Source organism: Haliaeetus leucocephalus, unplaced genomic scaffold (assembly GCF_000737465.1).
Source record: "Haliaeetus leucocephalus isolate CR32 unplaced genomic scaffold, Haliaeetus_leucocephalus-4.0 Scaffold41, whole genome shotgun sequence".
Lineage (NCBI taxonomy): Eukaryota > Metazoa > Chordata > Aves > Accipitriformes > Accipitridae > Haliaeetus > Haliaeetus leucocephalus.
Window position 1 is genome coordinate 3,035,951 of NW_010972477.1, and position 19,042 is coordinate 3,054,992.

General features: G+C 37.0%; 1 protein-coding gene across 2 annotated transcripts in view; it reads right to left on the minus strand.

Moving 5' to 3' along the window:
* Nucleotides 1–19,042, minus strand: part of CTDP1 (CTD (carboxy-terminal domain, RNA polymerase II, polypeptide A) phosphatase, subunit 1) — a 113,378-nt gene that overhangs the window by 20,206 nt on the left and 74,130 nt on the right. The window contains exon 12 of one of the 2 annotated variants that reach the window (XM_010577027.1): nucleotides 16,587–16,774. In XM_010577027.1, coding sequence (XP_010575329.1) covers nucleotides 16,587–16,774 — 188 coding nt within the window. Of the gene's footprint in view, nucleotides 1–16,586; nucleotides 16,775–19,042 lie in introns of those variants that run through there. The other variant, XM_010577035.1, reaches the window with a different exon arrangement.

Sequence of the window (19,042 nt, forward strand, 5' to 3'; positions counted from 1 at the left end):
TACACTCAGCACTGGTGAGGCTACACCTGGAGTACTGTGTCCAGTTCTGGGCTCCTTGGTACAAGAGAGACACTGACACACTGGAGAGAGTCCAACGAAGGACCACAAAGATGATTAAGACACCGGAGCATCTCTCCTACGAGGAAAGGCTGAAAGAGCTGGGGTTGTTCAGTCTGGAGAAGAGAAGGCCTGGGGCGGGGTGTGGGGTGTGCATCTCATTAACATGTACAAATTCCTGAAGGAATAGTGTAAAGACGACGGAGCCAGGCTCTCTTCAGTGGTGCCCAGTGACTGGATAAGAGGCAGCAAGCACAAACACAGGAGGTGCCATCTGAACATCAGGAAACACTTTCTCACTGTGATGGTGACTAAGCACTGGCAGAGATTACCCAGAAAGGTTGCTGAGGCTTCATCCTTGGAGATACTAAAAACTGCAGCACTACCACCTTGCCTCTCTAGCCCTTTTAACTCCTGACTTACACGTAAGTTTCTCAGTCATGAAACACCAGAAACTTTATGATCATGTGAAGGGACTGACGATAAATGCTAGATTAGACCTGCAGAGATATGAAATAATTCATCTCCCCTGTTATGGGAGATGCTCCCAGTGCTGAGCACCTTGGCACCCATCTGAGGGCCAGGAGACTTTAAGGAGACAGTATTCACCTCTGGCGCTCCACTGCCCTTGCCTGTTCTCCCTGTCCTCCACCCAAACACATTCCAAATCTTTTGGAAAAAACAGCAGCACGCTGGTCCTGTCTCCACCACAACACTAGAGCACAGAGATGGGCAGACAGCTAGATGACTTGCTATAATGATATCTACTTTTGTCATCATTTTCATCCTCCATTGCCTCAAATACCACTCAAACTCATCCATTACATACTTCCCAGATGTGGGTATGCCAGTCATAACCAATCATTGCATAGTCTCTAGTATTTTACAGACTGATGCATCAGCTCTCACAGGGAAGAAAAGGACTACAGCTAAACAAACCTGGGCTATACATTATAAAGACAAGATATTAACAGACCTATCTCTGCAAACCCACTGAAAATTTGAATCCCTTCTCCTCCAACAATTCATGACACCAGAAGACCACGGAAAAGACTGAAAACAGGAATGGCTTCCTGTGGCTGGAAAAGTTTCCAGACTATTATCTGTCCTCATTCTGAATTTGGAGGGGGGTTCCTTGCAAAGTTCTGAAAATGAGAAAATTTTCTCAGGGGCTACTCAAAGTTTCTGGAACAACTTCCTACAGAATCCAAGGAGCTTGCTTTCCAAGTGAAACATTCCCTTTGTTCATCTGGACTTCTCTTGCAAATATCTAGTTTTGTGCCTACATTTCTCTATGTGGATAAAACACAATTTCAAGCAAGAACACACAACACTATACCACTGAAAACACTGAGTTTATGGTAATTCATGACTAAGACTCTCCAGTGAACAGAGTGAATAAATACAGCTTTCTGATTTTCTCAGTGCAGCAGCAGCTCACATACCTAGAACTGAAGACAATATAAACTGCCTCTTAGATTCTTCCCTGACATTATAACAAAATGTGTTTGTACACATTACAGATAATTAAGCTTTGTCCAAAAGTAAACTTCAAAAAAAAGCATAACTATAAAAATGTGCCATGTTATAGTAGTCTTTTTCTCATCTCAAGACAAAGCCCAGCTGGTTTCTGATACAGAAGATGTCTGGTAACAGGAAGAGTGCAAGGCATTTATTTGAATGAACGAGCGAAGTACTGATTCTCAATTTCTTTGCCATCTCAGACTTAGGTCCGGTTTCATGCCTTACCCAAATTCTAGGATCTTCTACAAGTTTGCTGTACAAAAATCACTTATATGGCTACTATTTGTGACAGATATTTCTCTTCTGGAGCAATGCTGTCATCTGCTTAGAAGCCCATCTATGTACAGACAACGTGAATTTGATTTCTAGTTTCAGATGGGTACATCAAAATTCTGGTGGGTTGCTCACCTTCCTAGGTAAGCATCCTAACCAGGAACTAAGTTTATGGACAACTGACTTTTAATTATTGCAGCTTTTCACCCTTAAGTCTTCCTGCAGGCTGTAAATACAATTCATACACATAGCCAAGAGAAGACTTTCTAATATAAATTATAATTTTTCAGCGTAACTGGATGACAGTAGATTCTTACAGACAACGTATTATAGGAGTAAAGCCAACTGTAAAATTGGAGACAAAACTTTAAAAAAAACCCTGAGGTGAACTGCAACCACTTATATCCTCAACTTACTGAATATTCAGATTCATTTTCTCAAGTATTTTTCTTACAGTTTTATTGACACCCATATGCACACTGTGTACCAACAAGACTAATCAGCAGCTGGAAACACAACTGTAATTTAATCTGCAACTTAACTGAAGTTGTAGTAGGTATATTTTTAGTAACAGCTTGAAAATTTAGGCCATTAAATTCATTAACGAGCTTGAAGATATGAATGTCTCATCTCCTTAATTGAGTGCTTTTATAAAAAACTAAGCCATGCATTCATTTGGTTATATAGCTGATTTTGCCATTCATCAGTGCCACTCTTATAATAAGTAATTTACCACTTGAAATTTTAAAATACAAGCAGCGCAAAAAGCAGCGCACTGCTATGTCCCAACATTTAAATGATCAAGAAGAAATAATACAAAATTGTGGTCACTGTCTAGATAGAAGAGACTATAAAAAGTGATAAAAAAAGGAATCCATCCCTGAAAGCATGCAAAAGTTTAAACAGAATAATATTCCAGATGACTTATTTACTATTGCCCTGTTGACACTGTATCTACCTAGAAAATACATTTGGCATCCATGCACATGGGCCATACGGCTGATTAAAGACAGAAATAGAGTTTTACTTTGGACGAGCTCTAAGCTCAGCCTGTGAGTTGAAGGTGCGCTAGCGGCTGGAGCACAGCAGGAAAGCTCCCGGGAGTTAAATCCCAGCTTAGATTGACCTAAAGGAAAGGGTGAACTCCAGGACCCCTCTGGGAAGCACACCAAAGCATTGCTGCAAAGGCACACTCCTGACCTGGGCTAAAACACTAATGTAGACACAATCTCTAAGTACCAGAGCGCGTGCCTACTACCACCATTTGCTTCTCTGCAGAGAGCTGGGTACCTACTACATACGCAGAGACTGCTTCTTCATTTCTTACAACTTCTTTCAAACATTTACCACTACATGTGCTATAGTTTCTTCTCTGATTTATTTCTGAAGAAATTTAAAAGAAATCATACATCCATTTATTTTATGCTTTTGCTAATTTTGCTTCCTGCACAGCTAGAGTAGTTCAAACTATGCTTTATGATTTATGAGTTTTTAGACTTGTCCACATTAATTTTTCCATATGAGATCATAAAGCTTATTTCCTTTAAATTAGGAATAGAATAAAAAACTTCTTTACCACAGCAGCAGAAGAAAACTAAACACAAAAGCTAAAAGTGAAGGACACAGACCAGCTCTGAAGGTTTAAGATATTAATAGAAAGATAACTTCTCTTTAAAAACCAAGCAAATTGGTATAGCTTATATCTCAAAAATCCCCCTGGGGAACAGTTCCCTCAATCAGATAGCATATAATAGCAAATGAAGAGGAAAAATATTTTTCACTGAGATGATAATTTTGAGGTTTTTTTTTACTTGTATTAGAGCACGCCATTCAGTCTTCCTAAAAAGAAAACATTCAGTGCCAACCTCCCTTTCTAACACTGCTGTCCTCTTTTGTGGCAGATCTCCCAGATACTTTTCATTTATGGAAATTAATTATTTTAGGTTTTTTTTTTCTCCTTTCTTTTTTAAATAGAAGTGTAATATTCCTTAAACAATCAATTTAGTCAGGCATGCATGACTTTTTTTTTTTTAATGTACTATCAAATAAAATAGCTTATTGAAAACAGCACCACACATTTATGTTCCTTAGACCACATCTACATACCAATAACTTTCAGCATCTTTCCATCAACTTGTGGGTTTACAAGGGTGTAGAAAACCCACTCCTCTGCACCTTCACCTGCTACTGGCACAACAATGCTGTGAAACCCCAATAAAACTAACACATACCCATTTTCAACCCAACATTTCCATATGGTTTAAAGTTAGTCCCCCAGGCATAACATACCATAGCTATACCTCATAGCTTTGGAGAAGGAGGAACAAAAACCAACCCTCTAGTTTTACAGGGCACTCATTATAGCAGATTTGAGACCTAATTTAATTTAATATTGAAAAAAAAACCCTCTTGAAAATCAAATTTTTGGCACAGAAAGACCTACAGAGACCTTTCTGTTAGTAAAAATTTTCTAGGAAGATTATACAGAACAAAGCAGAGCAAATCGGGTATAATCCTTTCACAGCAATGGAATTTTGAACCCTCTGTGAAAAGCAGTCTATGAAACATTATAATTTCTCCTGTGCATCCGACAAAGAAAAAGACAAGTTAGCTAAAAGACATAATTCAGGCACAGCAAACGAGTAGAATATGGTTGCTATTTTGCAAATACCATTATTTCAAATATTGTCTATGAAAGAGCTACATGATTCAATCTTAAGGTCAAAAAGATTTCTCTAAATCTTAAGAAAAGACAACTCAATCAGTAAAGTAGCTTTGAAATAGCATGTTACATTAACACCTTAAACCTTTAACAAAAAACTATTTTCAAACTAAGTTCTCTATGCATGTATTTTGGCCAAATTCAGAAAGCTTCTGATTTTCTCAGCATATATATATTTCAAATAGAAGAATAACATCAATGTAAAGCTGTAAGATCCTTCAACGTTTTCATGGAGGGGTGTGTGTGTCTATAAACCAGGCATAGAAATACATATTTAACTCCCTAAGTCACCTGAAATGTAGACCTAGAGAGAGAATCCCTTACTGACTTTTACCACATCTGTGTTCCTTGTACTCCTTTAAAAGGAAGCAGTGTTTCTGCCCAGATAAGAAAAAACCTCCAGAACAAAAGCAGACTTCAAACAGAAGTGAACAGTACTCTAAAAAAGGCTGAATACTGTCTGAGGAGGTGGGAGGGATGGCCCAGGGACCGAAGGAGTTAGTGGGACCCTTCACACCATTAACCCTCTTCACTGAGCCCGACAAACCTTGTTGGAGAGCAAAAAGTTACGTTCCAGATAAACTCTGGTAGCTTTTTTAGAAGGTAGATGTCTTCCCAGTGGAAAAACGTCAGAATATTATGCTGAAAAAGAAAAATCGATTTCTGCAGTCCCTCCCCACAGGACATACTCCCTTCCCCTCATTTAACTGACTTGCCCATAACAATACTTCATTTGAACACAAGAGAACCCTTAATCTTCTGATACGAGGAGACACTGAAGAGCAGCAAGGGGTCAGCATAGTAACTGGTTTTCCAAGCCACGAGAAACAAACGAAGCCTCACCGTTTTGGTTGCTGCAGACATGAAAAGTAGTTTTACTCTAACAAAATGATCTTGCATGGTGGGGGAAAAAAACCACCTCCAAACCAAACCCTCTGCCCTGCTCTGCCTTTGCCCCCTGAGAAAACACAGAGACAGGCACTGCCTGCAGCTGACAGCTTCCTCGGGGCAGAAGTCATGCTGGATCTTCCATTTTGCTCTAATAATCAGAAGGAAAAAAGCAAGCAGTTTCTCTGGCAAAACAGCTTAACAACTATATTCTGTAATAGCTTTACATTAACTGCAGAATAACTCAGCATTTTACAAGAAAAACTGATGATGCTTAACCTCATTAATGAGGAGGCAGAACTCCCCATATTTCTGGTCACACTGTTACAGTACTTGCACTGTCAGGCACAGGCTGAAAGACAGCAGACCAATGACAACTAAAACAAACAAAAAAAGCTTTACATAATATAAATAAAGTGGAAATTCTTCCTGATTTGTTAAGAAGCCTCCAGGCTTGCTTCTACAATGATTCAAGTCTACTGAGCAATATATGGCAAAATTTAAACATCAAACTCTTTCAGGCAGTTGTTTAAGATGATTGCTTTTCTCTGTTTTACACAGGTAAAATGTAACACTCCATATCATCAAAATGAAATTTTAGAGGCAATATTTTGGTGAAAATATGCATGCAAGCTTACAGACTTATATGACATTCAAATAGTTATTTTTTCTATTGTAGAAGTCTTCAAACAGTCCTTCAAGAGAAAGACTGGCTTAGCAAACTGCAATGTTACTTACACTTGCAAATGAAGCACAACCCGTTATATATATTATTTGTGAGGCCATAGCATAAGAATGATTCTAGAAGGATGTTTACTGTCTAATGATACGATTGGCATCTTTAAAAAGAAAAAAAGAACTCTAGTTTAAAGATAATCAGTGGGGCGATAAACAGAAGCATGCTGGCAAGTAGGTGCAATTTTACAAGTAAAATTTCCAGCTCTCTTGATCCTTCCTTCTGCATTTTTTAATTCTCCACTGATAAACATAAAATGCTTGAGTTTGTCAGTGACTTCTCTAGACATTTGTAATTACATTCCAATACTGTCGAACTTTTCTGCTTAAAAATCCACTTAAATTTTCAAATTTTAGTTAAAGCTCCACAGATCAACAAGTAAAGACACATTTAGAATAACTCACCAGTATACAATGAAGTTTTATCGTCAAGATTGCTATAGGGAAGGAATCACTTAAGAGCTTGGACAGTATTTCACTTCAATCAAATCTACTTTTCATGAAACAAAGCTACTCAAACAAAACAAAGCATAGGCTATAACTACATTTTTCAAGTATAGCTATCCTTCGCATGGTTTGCTCTTAAAAACAAATTTTTATCCCTTAAAACAGATACAAGAAGTACCAAAGGCGAGATTTACCTTACTAGGTGTAGACATTCAAAGTTGGTGAAATAAACTATCTCCTCAAACCAGCTATTTTTCTCTGAGGAGAGGGGGGGATAGAATGACTGGTTCAGATACACATAAATTTGGAGAGGTCAGTTTTACCAGGAACTTGAGAAAGACACAAAGATAAAAAGCTGAGAATCAACCCTAACAGTATATTTGAAACAAAAGTATCAACTACCAGAAGAAATAACGTTCTTACTACTTAAAGAATGTGGTTAAATGTTGATGGGATGCTCTCCAGTTGCCTAAAGCAATCCCAATGAACCTTTGAAGGTGATCACTAATGAGATCCTAATCTAATCAGACAAAGATTACAGCTGAAGGACTCCTGTTTTTTAGGATACATCTTCACCTTGAGAATCCAAAGTATTCTGGATTACAGTACTTTTAGTTTCTCCAGCAGGAAATACTTGGTACAGAATACTTTATTAATCACATAAAATGTGAATAAGGATGGGTTAACACGTGCTTAACAAACTGTTGGGAGAAACACGCATACTCGGAACTTTGCCCTATTTGGACAATTTTCAAGAGGGACTGAAAAAGGCACATCCTTGATACACACAGAACCTGTCACCTGAAATCCAGTACTCCAAAAAATCAAGGGTCACCAAGCCACGAACAGTTTTTCCAATACTGGAAAGCTAGTGTGGTTTTTTTCTTTTTTTTTTTTTTTTAACTTTCTCCCCCCAGCTTAAATGGCTGATTCTTTTTTTTACTTAATTTTTCCAAAAGCAATGAAGTGTGAAGCACAGATCACGTCTGAGAGTATTTTAGCTCTAGCAGTTTGTCTGGCAAAGTTACAAGCCAGTAAAAGGGAGTTATGCAAGAAAGAAGTGTCAGGCAACTTAATGCTACTGATCCCACCTATTAAAATGTTTACCTGAAGACCATTTCTGCAAAGACAAATGCCTTCCATCATAACAACTTATCACCTGCCAAAGCCTTTCTGCCCAGTTTGCTTTTTAGCCCTTTTAAGCTAAGTAAGTCCAGGACTTTGAATGTAATGGGCTCATAGGCACTACAGCAGTGTGATTTCTAGGTGGTACAACAGCAAAAAGTTTGGGTTGAATAAGTATTTTAGATATTTGCCCCACATGAAAAAATCTTTACCAGGCTGCAGTTTAATAATTATGCGGTAACTCTTTGCAGCCTACCTCCTCACACCACTAGAATACATTTTCACAAGATAACTGTGTGCATATCAGCAGTTACTTTTATATCCATAAGCATTTCATTACAACACTAAATAAAGTTAATTAGGAATATTCTGGGAATATATTCCGATTCTAACATATTAGTCAAACAGTGTGAATAAGTGGGGTGTAGAGGCAGACAGATACAGTATAAATACTTCAATATCAAGTTTTCGTCAGGACAAAATGTATATAAGCTCAAAAATATATCTGTGAGAAGAAAAAACCTATAGTATCAACAATCAAACACTCATTTCCTGTATGTTTTTGATTTGATTGTTTAATTTAAGGATCTATCAATGCCTTCTGCTTGTTTTGTTTGTTTGTTTGTTTCTATTTATTCAACCCTCTGGAACCAGGATCTACAATTTTCTAGCTGGCAAACAGTTAAAACGAGTTGTTGCTTCAACACAGCACAGAGAGTAGAGCATTTGGGACTAGAAACATTTGGGGGGGGTGGGAACCCTCCCCCAAAAATAAGGGGGAAAAAAAAAGTCACCTTTGGAAGAAACAAATTTATTTAATTAAAATGGCTTAAAAAAGCTGTTATTGCCCCAGTATTGATTTTGTTGTGTAGAAATTTTGGATAACAGGAGAGCTTTCAATTAAAAATATTCCTAAATGGAAACTTATCTTTAATGTTTACAGTGGACACTCATTCAATAATGATATTTAAGTACAGAAGCAAATTATGCTTTGCATGCCCAGAGCCCTCTTCCTTCTTAGAGCCTTCATCAAAATCACTTCCAAACAGAAGTGACATTAAAATTCTGCAGAACAGCTGGCCCATGTGAAAACAGCAAGATGTGCTGCCAACAGGAGCACTTGTCTTTAGAAGCTGATCCTGGATTTCAGTCTGGAGTGTTTTACCATTGCTTCTGGAAAAAAACCTAACTGAAGCTGCAGTAATTTTTTAATTGCTTATGTGTACTACAAGCAAATAGTCTGTTTACTTCCAAACGGATAGAAATGCAAGGGAATTCAATCATTTAAACATACACTTAGCTTGTTGTAACTATGAGAACTATCATTATATCAGGAAAAATTTGTACCACCAGGAAACAACAAAAATGCCCATTCAATCAACACTTTTGGGAAAAAGGAAGTTGGTAGAAGTAATGCCTCAAAATACCCCTCTTGAATAGCCAGTTATTCACAAGAGTACTACTGTACAGACTTGAAACATGCTAGCTAGTTCAGGTCTTGTATTACCCATATGAGTTAAGTTTTAAACTCAAGAAAAAAGTACTTGTGGCAACCTTGCAAAATTTTTAATCAGAATTTTCTGTTATATAAAACAAATATTAATCACATCCTCTTATTAACCTGAAGCATGTTTTCTTGTCCCAGATGCTCAATTTAGAATGTTGCTTTAGACTGAATTTATAGGAAATTAGGCTAATTGCGGTAATAACTACAGAGACAAATTTGGGCTGTTCTCTGTGAAATAAACTCAAACTTTTCCCAACAACTTGAAACTTCAGAAGCGTAACAATCTATAAAATCGGAGCCATCACATCATCTATATTGAGCTTCCTTTACTTGCTCCGCCTTAAGAACAGGCATTTCCAGAGAAGTACCTTCAAGCTGACAAATGCCACCTAGCACTGCAAATTCTTAAAACAAATCCGCTTTTCCCACAGCTAGGAGAGGAGGTGGCTGCCTGTCAAGGATCTTTAATTCTGCAGAGTTTAGGTCTGTTTTTTTTTCCCTACTCAATGATTATTCATTGTCTTCAAAGGCTGAGTGGGTTTCCTCCTTTGGTGAGGAGACATACTGGATCATACTAAAATGGAGTGAGATGCTCATTAAAATGTAGTATTCAAGTAGGAAAACTACATTTACTTACCAAATTACATCAAGGAACAATAATGAGCTGCTGCTCCTACCAAACATATTTTGTTTGATTGGGTATTCATTATCTCATTGCCAATATCAATAAATGAGCTGTATTTGCTTTCTGAAGTCTTCCAGCAATCTTAATTCCACGCAGAGATCTTAAACCACCCAAACACTTCATACAGTGTGTTCTGTCTAGGGTGACCTTACAGAGAAGCTCTGTACCAGACAGACTGCTTGACGATTAAGTGAGCTATGCTGATGCAGCAAGTGATCCAGAAGGCAGGAAAAGATGACTTTAAACCACCAATATTTCCAAATTTAGATCTTCAGCTTTTCTATATTGTAAAAATCAAATCAACAGTATACTGGCACCATTTAGAGAGGAATTCTGAGAGACTATACAGTGCAATAACACTAAGGCTTTACTCAAGAAACAATGCAATCAGTTGCCTGGATAAGAAAACAGAGGACCACTATTCTTTGGCAAAATGCTTGAATTTCTACAATTATTTTGTCAGCTATATTTGAGATGTGCTGTTGACTATTAAGGGTACTTTCAACAAGACTTTTGACCATATACCAGTTAGTTCCTTAATACGTTTTGAATAGATTGTCACTGAAATTGTTTTTGAAAAAAATTTCAGGTGACTACGAATAACAAATGCAAGGCTGACAGCCTCGGAAACACTGAGCTGTAAAAACTTAGGTCCCAAGATTCTCAAAGCTGAGTGTCTCAAGACTGGGAACTGGAACAAAGTTATAGTGACAGTGAATACACTGGTTCAATTAGCGTAAAAGCTGTCATCAACAAAATTCTGCACAGGAGTTTGCAGCAGTCTTTTCTGGCAGTAAGAAAGCAAGCAAAACTATAATTTCTGTCTTCTAGCAGAGTGGCTGTTGAAAGGAAGTGCTATTATATCTGAAAGAAAATAAAACACTTAGAAGAATCGAAATACCACTGTTCCTTTTAAAAGTCTAGTAAATGGGTACAGAAAAGACAATTGAGGGATTTCTGAGACTCTGAGCTCAGTTTTCCTTGATTATGAACTAGCAAGCCCTTTCTATAGATAGCTGAAGTTTTACCTTACATTGTGAATCACATAACACAACCGTACTTTAAATTAAACCACTATTCTCATTTGTTAAGACAACCAAGAATAGACACATTGACAAAACCTGTTTTGGAAGAACTCAAAGGACAGCTTTAATATGCAGACTCTTTCTGATCAGACAGCCAAAACGAGTAAAATAATTTGCTTTAGTTCAACCAGAGTTCAAAGATTTATTCTATGTAGAGTTTCAAAGACTGGAGGCTCCCTGAAAGACTTCAGATCAATACCACTCTGTGGCAAAATAACTTTAAAAGCTTCCTTCTTGAATTCAGTAAGAAATACGTATCAGAAACTCACAATGTGAATGTACAAAAGCAGAAGGCATTTCAGATGTTCTGAAAATAAGCTTAAGTCCAAGCATAAAGTACAATTTCATATATATCTTTTATAATCTACACATTTGTTCTTAAAATTACAATTGCTCTACGAGTGAAAAATATAATCTACTTGGGATTGATGCAGAAATTATCAGTAAGAAGCTTTGCTAAAGAAAACATTTCACTGAGCTACACTTTTATAAAGGAAGTTTAAATACTGCAAGAAATTTTTGTTGTTCATAGATTAGATATCACTTCTAGTTATTAGATTTCTTCTCACTAGTTATGCAGAGGAGAATACTTCCTTTTTTAGCAGAAAAACATGTCTTAACACAAGAACTGAAATTTCCATTCCAAAGTAAAGAAATTCTCAGCAGAGCAACCATTAGCCCTTACACCAGATTTACACAAGCTGAAATTACCAAGACTGGAACTAAACACTGTAAAAGCACTGGCCTTGGCACTATGAATTGAGAGCATTCAGAAAGAAGTTTATTAAAAAAAACAACCAACCAAAACCAAACCACAGCGCACTGGGAACCTGAACAAAACCTATGAAAATGAAATGAAAAATCCATACAGGTCTTCAGTGCTTCAGGGAGGCCTCGCACACGAGACCTGGAAGCTTTCAGTAGTCCCAACACCCAAATAGTCTTTCCCGCAACCGAGCAGCACTCCTTTACTTCTCCACAACTTCCCACAGTATAACAAGCCCTTAAGGTTATTAGAAGCTGGAGACCTCCAAGGAAGACTCTCCATATCACAGTGACTATTAACAGCAGATAGAATACTGCTACAACAGTTCAGTTTCCTACTTAAAAGTTATTAAAAATTACAACATGTTGATTCTATGAAAACTAATATTATGGCATAGGTAAATGAACTGCACTATTTTTTACTTCAGTGTCACTGCTGGGCTCATTTCCCCTTGTTTAAAGCACTGTTTGCACTCTGCTTGGACTGCAATTCCTCAGGCACAAGTGAGGCACGTAAGAGGTACTGGATACTGGGGCGTTTGCAGCACGAGCTATCCTTCAAAAATCTGAGGATTCCCATCACGTCCTTTCCCTCAAGAATTAGAACCTGACTGCAAAGCCTGTACTAGAACATACGAACACAGAAATGGAAGGGTTCATCTGGACTATCAGTTCAGCATCTCACATGAACATAAGTACTCGGAAACTAAATTAGTATTATGTGATTTTTTTTTTCCCTGCTAACTCCCACTCACCACTAAATACTTCCAATATCTTAAAAGAAATTTTAAGTGTATTATAGAAGACCACATGCCACAGCTATATGCCATGCCACTGGAAGACAGCAATAGAGACAGCACATCTCAAATTTCTGTTTTGTTGCCCCAGTTCCTTCAACATTTCAATTTATTAAATGAAGTGCACTCAATTTCCTAGCTTCAGTAATACAACTGAAGGATTTCACTAACTATTTTCAAAGTCTGCTCTGCATCAGAAAATAGGTAAGTCAATAGATGCATAGCACACTTATACAGGGCTTCACATCTCCACTACAAATTTCCAGGATCTACAAACCAAAAGAGGCTAAACCCCAGCCTTTGACATACTCCTGGACTGATTTTCTCAACAGCATTATTTGTTTCATGTGCCTGTCCATCCTTCTACCAAATATATTCTTTTGAATATTTGCCACAGCCTTTCACCTGATTTTTCCTCTTCCTACAAAGACCAGTATTAAAGCATACTAATATGGAATATATTTGTTCAATACACATTATTACGGCAACTACTTCACAATATGCATGTTTAAGATGATAAGGGGAAATGAGAACTGCAAATGTGTTCACTATCACTCAAGTCTCAGTGGAAACAGCAGAGTGAAATCAAAATACACTTGAAAAATAAAGCAAACCGTGCAGTGACAACTTAAGGCTTGAAATATTCCAACTAATGAGATACCTCTTGTTGCTAGGTATATACCGTGCTATGGAAGCTAAACATGCAGTTTCTCTTATGAACAAATTCTACTTGTACTAGTCTCAAAAGGTTTTTCATATTATGCACCATTAATTGTTACTAACACTTTAAAAACCACCTGTGCACTTTCATGATTTATAACTCCTTATTCATAACTTACAGCAATAAATTTCATGTGTGACATGTTTCAACTACGTTAAGTAGAATTTCACTCCAAGTAGAAAATTTTAGTAGAACTGTGACAGGGCTCAAGTCCAGCTCCTGCTGACGTCAGGCTCCTGTTTGCTTCACCAAAAGCTGGATCAGAGCTCTAAACAGCAATTCTTTTATTTAAAAAAAATTAGATAAGAAGCATCTCAGAAAAATACTAACTACACAAAGATCAAGATTATTTAAGAATAAGAACTTGTTTACCTCCTTCAGATTTTCTAAAGAAAAGTAAGCTGCAAATGTATTTTATTGTTATGCAGGTCATAATCACAAGAGGCTGATCAAATGTGAATGGTATAAACAACTATTTTTTAAAATTTACTAATTTCTATTTCATCTTTTTACACAATATGAAACTCGCATTCATTGTTTGGTCTATGCAGTACCCTTTTAACATGACACTTGTGAGATAAAGGCAAGCATTTTATTAAGTTGCATAAGCAGCTAGGATTTTAAAACATCTCGTGGCTGTCCAATTGCAACCTACCTGCATGGTAGCTACCAAAAGTCATAAAAGTAAATGGATGTAGGAAAGATGCTGCATTTCCCCTCCCCTAGTAGCTGTCAGATTTCTCAAAGATTATTTTTTTTCTCCATCCATGAGAATTTGAGAAGTGCCACCAACCAGAGAAATGATCATGGTATGCTGTAGATTTCAAGACTGAGGACTAACATTAAACAGAAGTGCTAGATTTCTAAGTGCTATGGTTCCAGTGTCAGTAACTACTGGAAAGGTGTAATGGAGCAATGGAGCATTGCTTACCAGAAAGCTACTGTCTCTGCTGGCCTCATCTCTGCTAAGAATGAGCTGAGCCAGAACATAAGAGTACTGGATTATATTTGGACTGCCTTCCTCTTGTTCGTCTTTTCTTTTCCGGAAACATTAATAACTAAAATATGGACATCAGGGTGACCATAACAAGTTGCAAAATAATGATTTAAACAGCTGGTCCAGGGTGGATTTACGTAATGAATAGTTGCGACTGGCCTTTAGAATACAAAGCGTCTGTTTTCTTAATGTGCCAAGAGGTGATGGTGATCATGGTAACAAATAACATGTGACTTCAGGCTATATGAGGGAGCAGAAATAATTGAAAATTATTAAATACAATTTCAGCCTCATTATGCTCCTAACACCACAAAGACTCCAATTTTCAGAACGGAAACTTCAGATCTTGTTGGGACGTATATGCTTGTATAGCACTTATCTTTTAGAAACGTGGCCCTCAGAAACTGTAGCTAGTATTTGTGTTAGAGTGAATTAAGCTCCTGGAGATTTTAATCCTGCTGTTTAGCAACTGTTCTTGCATTACCCCTCTGGTACGGTATCTCTTTAGCGCATACAATGCTGACTGACAACAAAAACATCAATTTAAAACTTCAAACTTAAATGGAATGAGGATGATGGGCGGAGGCTCCTTTCTATCTATCACGCAGAATTTCCTGCCTAGCAGACACTGGGTCAGCACTTTGTGAATATGTTTTCCAGCACTCCATTCAGGTTCAATCCTGGATGCAATTTAACAAACTGACAGGGAAACTCTCAAGAGGTAGAAAGGTCAAAAATAGAAAAGTTACTTAAGAAGCTGCTCAAAGACTTTATTCTAGCAACAACGTGACTACCTCTACGTGGCTTCTGAGAGCAGAAGTATTGCCAAGCTTACTTACGAACTTTCCTATATGGAGCAAAAGTTAATTACAAATGTACTTGCTCTATCGTAACCCATACGTGGGGAATAGTATTTAGCAATAACCCTAAGAAATATTTCTTCATACAATTATTTTTGCCTTTTGTTTTTCAGAATTTGGTGCATTTTCTACACAACAAAACATCACAGCATTAGGATGAATTAACAGTGACATGCCACCACCATGCCTTGCTGCTTCAAATGGTATTCTAAAAGTATTCATCACTGGCTTGCCCTTCCTCTTCCAAACTTCATTTAGGATGGACTTTTTCTTCTAGCTATTTGAGAGAGATTAAATTCTCATACCTTTTAGACTAACATTTTTCTGAAGATGCTCAATGATTAGAGATACCCACAATAAACTAAAAGGCCTGTGCAAGCTTCCCATGTAGCTTTTTCTCCAATAAACCCCTGACACACAGCAACCTTGCTACCCCTGTCAAAATCTCCTCATGAATATTTATATATCTCATTCTCTGGTGGTTTTTGCCACTTCTCTTATACATTCTCTGTGCACTAGAAGAAAGACCACAAAAGTTAAAATAATGTAAATAAGTTGCTTAAGTCCTACTACTTACATTATCCTCCATTAAGGAAAAACTATTGGAGCTTAAATTCTTATGACTGAGAACAGAGTCCAGTTATGAGAGCAGAAAGAAGCTACAACACACATCTGAGTCACGTTTGCACTTTTAGCACTTTGTGTTACAGGATGATGATTCCGGCAATTCTAAATTAAAACTGTTATAATCTCCATCTTATATTGTTCTCTTTATATTGTTCGGCTTAAAAGCTATTGAAAGGCTGCAGATTGAGAAACCATTCCTTAACATATTTAAAATAAGCACTTAGTTTATCAAGTTCTAGTTTACTAGCAAATTGGTTGATAGTCATCCAATAGTCAACGCTGGGACACTAAAATAATTTTTGCAGAAGAGACTAGCAAGTTTAAATTTCTTTCTAAGTAGAAAACCATCTCAACAACCTCATTTTTATGAATGTCCCATATAAAAGCATCTCAAAAATTCAGGATGAAAAAACATAGCTTTCCAAAACTATGCTTTATTTTACTTTAAGTAACACTGCAGAGGACATTGTCGTGTATCTGGCTCAGGATCAAGACTACTTTAAAATAAACGCAGTTCAGCAGCCTTCAGTTCTTTCAAAACAGGCGATATCCTGGTTCTGAACAGAAATTTACTATGACCATTTCCTTTAATCAATCCAAAAACATTGCAGAGGTAAGCGTGACAATTTCACAGAGTTACCAAAAAAAAAGTTACCTACATACAGAGGTTAACAATGACATGAAGACTGCATTGACAAAAAGCATGCTGAATAGTGCACAAACACAATGAAACATCATTAACACTTCTTTTTACATTTAAAAACGTCATACCTGGGTACACTGCCCGTTAAGCTTCTTTCACTTGACGATGACGATGATGACGATGACGATCCAGGTCTTTGATCTGTTTTCATTCCTGGAGCCTCTGTTGCACTTATCTGAGGTTTTTCACCTTCCTCTTCTGGCTTTTTTTTTTCACTATCACTTTCATCACTGCCTTCTCCTAAGATGTCATCCACCTGCCAAAGAGTGGAGAGTCAGTGTACCCTCTAACAGACTATTCTATAATCAGTCTTTCATAATTATTGGATTGCTCTTAAATAATCATTAAGAATATGCTTCAACTTTCCTTGACCTTCTTTGTGAAAGTTCAGATTAACCCCAAATGTCTTCAATGCAGTTTCTGTAACAGCTCTCGAAATATTCTATTCAAATTGAATATAATTATTCTATGTTTAACTTAAGATAGATACACATACTTGCATACATCATATTCACATTTGAAGGTGTTTGCGCTCTATTATAACATGAACAGCTGTAAATGAGAAACTGAAAAAGTGCTGTCTTATGAAATTAAATGGATAGATGTTTCATACTATTGTAACATATAATAGCATATAGTTTATATTATACATACTTTATACTATTGTAACATATCGAATCACTTGGGCAAGGCATATTAAAATTTCTAACTAATAAGTATTCTTATATTTGCAGGTATTCCTTGATAGATATGTAACTTTAAAGAAGTGTATTCCTAAATAATACAGTATGAATGGAGCAGAACACGCAGAACCCCATTCTAACCAGATTGTCTGCTTATGCTAATGAATAAAGGCAAATCTATCAAAACGTTTACACTTTTCATTAAATAGCTGCTTGGCCTTTGCTTCTGAAAAGTTAGCATGGGATTTGATACTCCTCTAAGAACATGCTAATTTTCTCTGACAGGTCTGGAGCTGCTGAAACCATCATTAAAAGCAAATCAAACTCACAAGCTACCCTGCTGAGCTTCAAAAGGTTATATTCTCTTTGAGTTGGCATCCAACCCTCAGAAAGAGATGAAAAACACGAGAAAACATAGGTGAAGATCCCACGGTCTCTCTATTTTTGTGAATGGCAGAGGACATGGAAAGAAGCCATGTGAGAGTATTTCTCTACTGTATTTAAGAATTTTTCCTAAAAGCAGCTTATCTCAGCCTAAGTTAAAATATGCTTTACAACTGCTCTCTGTTCTCACTAATACCACATCTGCTTTATCAAGAAGAAAAACTCTGGATATGAACATAGACCAAAAGATTTTACACTGCTTATCCACTGGCTTTTACACTGATAGTCTGAAACACTAGAAGAAAGCTATAAGAAAGTCACTTATATCTGGTCCTTCATAAATTTCTTTGTTTACCTTGATATGCATGGAAGGAAAGTCAAAGCTGCCTCTGCTAAACAGATGGATTTGGGGGATTTATTATCTTTCTACAAGCCTCTCTCAGCTATTCCTGTTTGAGGGTAGTAGCAGATATTTTTTCTTCCTAATCTTGTGCTACTTTCCACTGAGGATTCTACCAATCTATATTGTTGCAAAAGAACAATGAAGCAGAAGGAATAACAATAATAATAATAATGAAAAAGAAAAAAAAAAGTATGAAGTACTTCAAAACATCCTAAAATAATAATTTTGAGGAGACTTGCCAGCACAAGGGAAAGCAAGGACATTTTGTTACAAAGTATACTTGTGAAAAACAATATATTTAAATATGAAATTGTTTCAGAGTTCTACAACTCAAGCTTTAAAACTGGATTTAAAAATCCAGGCTATACTATCCTTGGATGGAATGACTTGTATACAAAATGAAAAGTAACTTGAAAGTTTCTTAGATCTACAATTTAAGCTGTTTTTCCATTGGCCCTTGTCTTGGTCCATTTTTACTGGCTGAACCATTGCTGTCTAACGCCCAGCTCTTTCACTGTGAAAGCTGTAAAGAAACCATAACAAAAAAGGAACCACGTACCAGCTTAGTGCATCTAAACACAGCTGACAGTTTCAGGTAGAAACTGTACGAATTGCTGCATCAAATCAAATTACATTAGTCCAAAAATACTTTTCCCATGACCAGAAGTTTTCATACGTGTGGAAAATAAGAATCACAGAATGTAATCCAGGGTCAGGGAGACTGACGAGATGGCTAGAGATAAGCCAACAGTGAGCCTGGTAAAAGTGTGGAAAGTAGACATGGTAGGGATTTTTCGGTGTGTGCAGAATATGCAGAAAGCGTCAGGTGTTTTAAGTATTACAGTTTGGGATGGGATGGCAGGAACACCATCCCTGTAATCGCTTTGTTAGAAGATACTCACTGTACCCAACAGGGCCAGCAATTGACAGCCAAGTGGTGGCACAGATCTACAGCTCTAACAACTCCCTTCCAGCAAGTCTTTAAAAGTCTTTAAAATTATTCTTTCATTCCAGAAAATTGTATGTTTAAACTACACTCTCACTACAAAATATG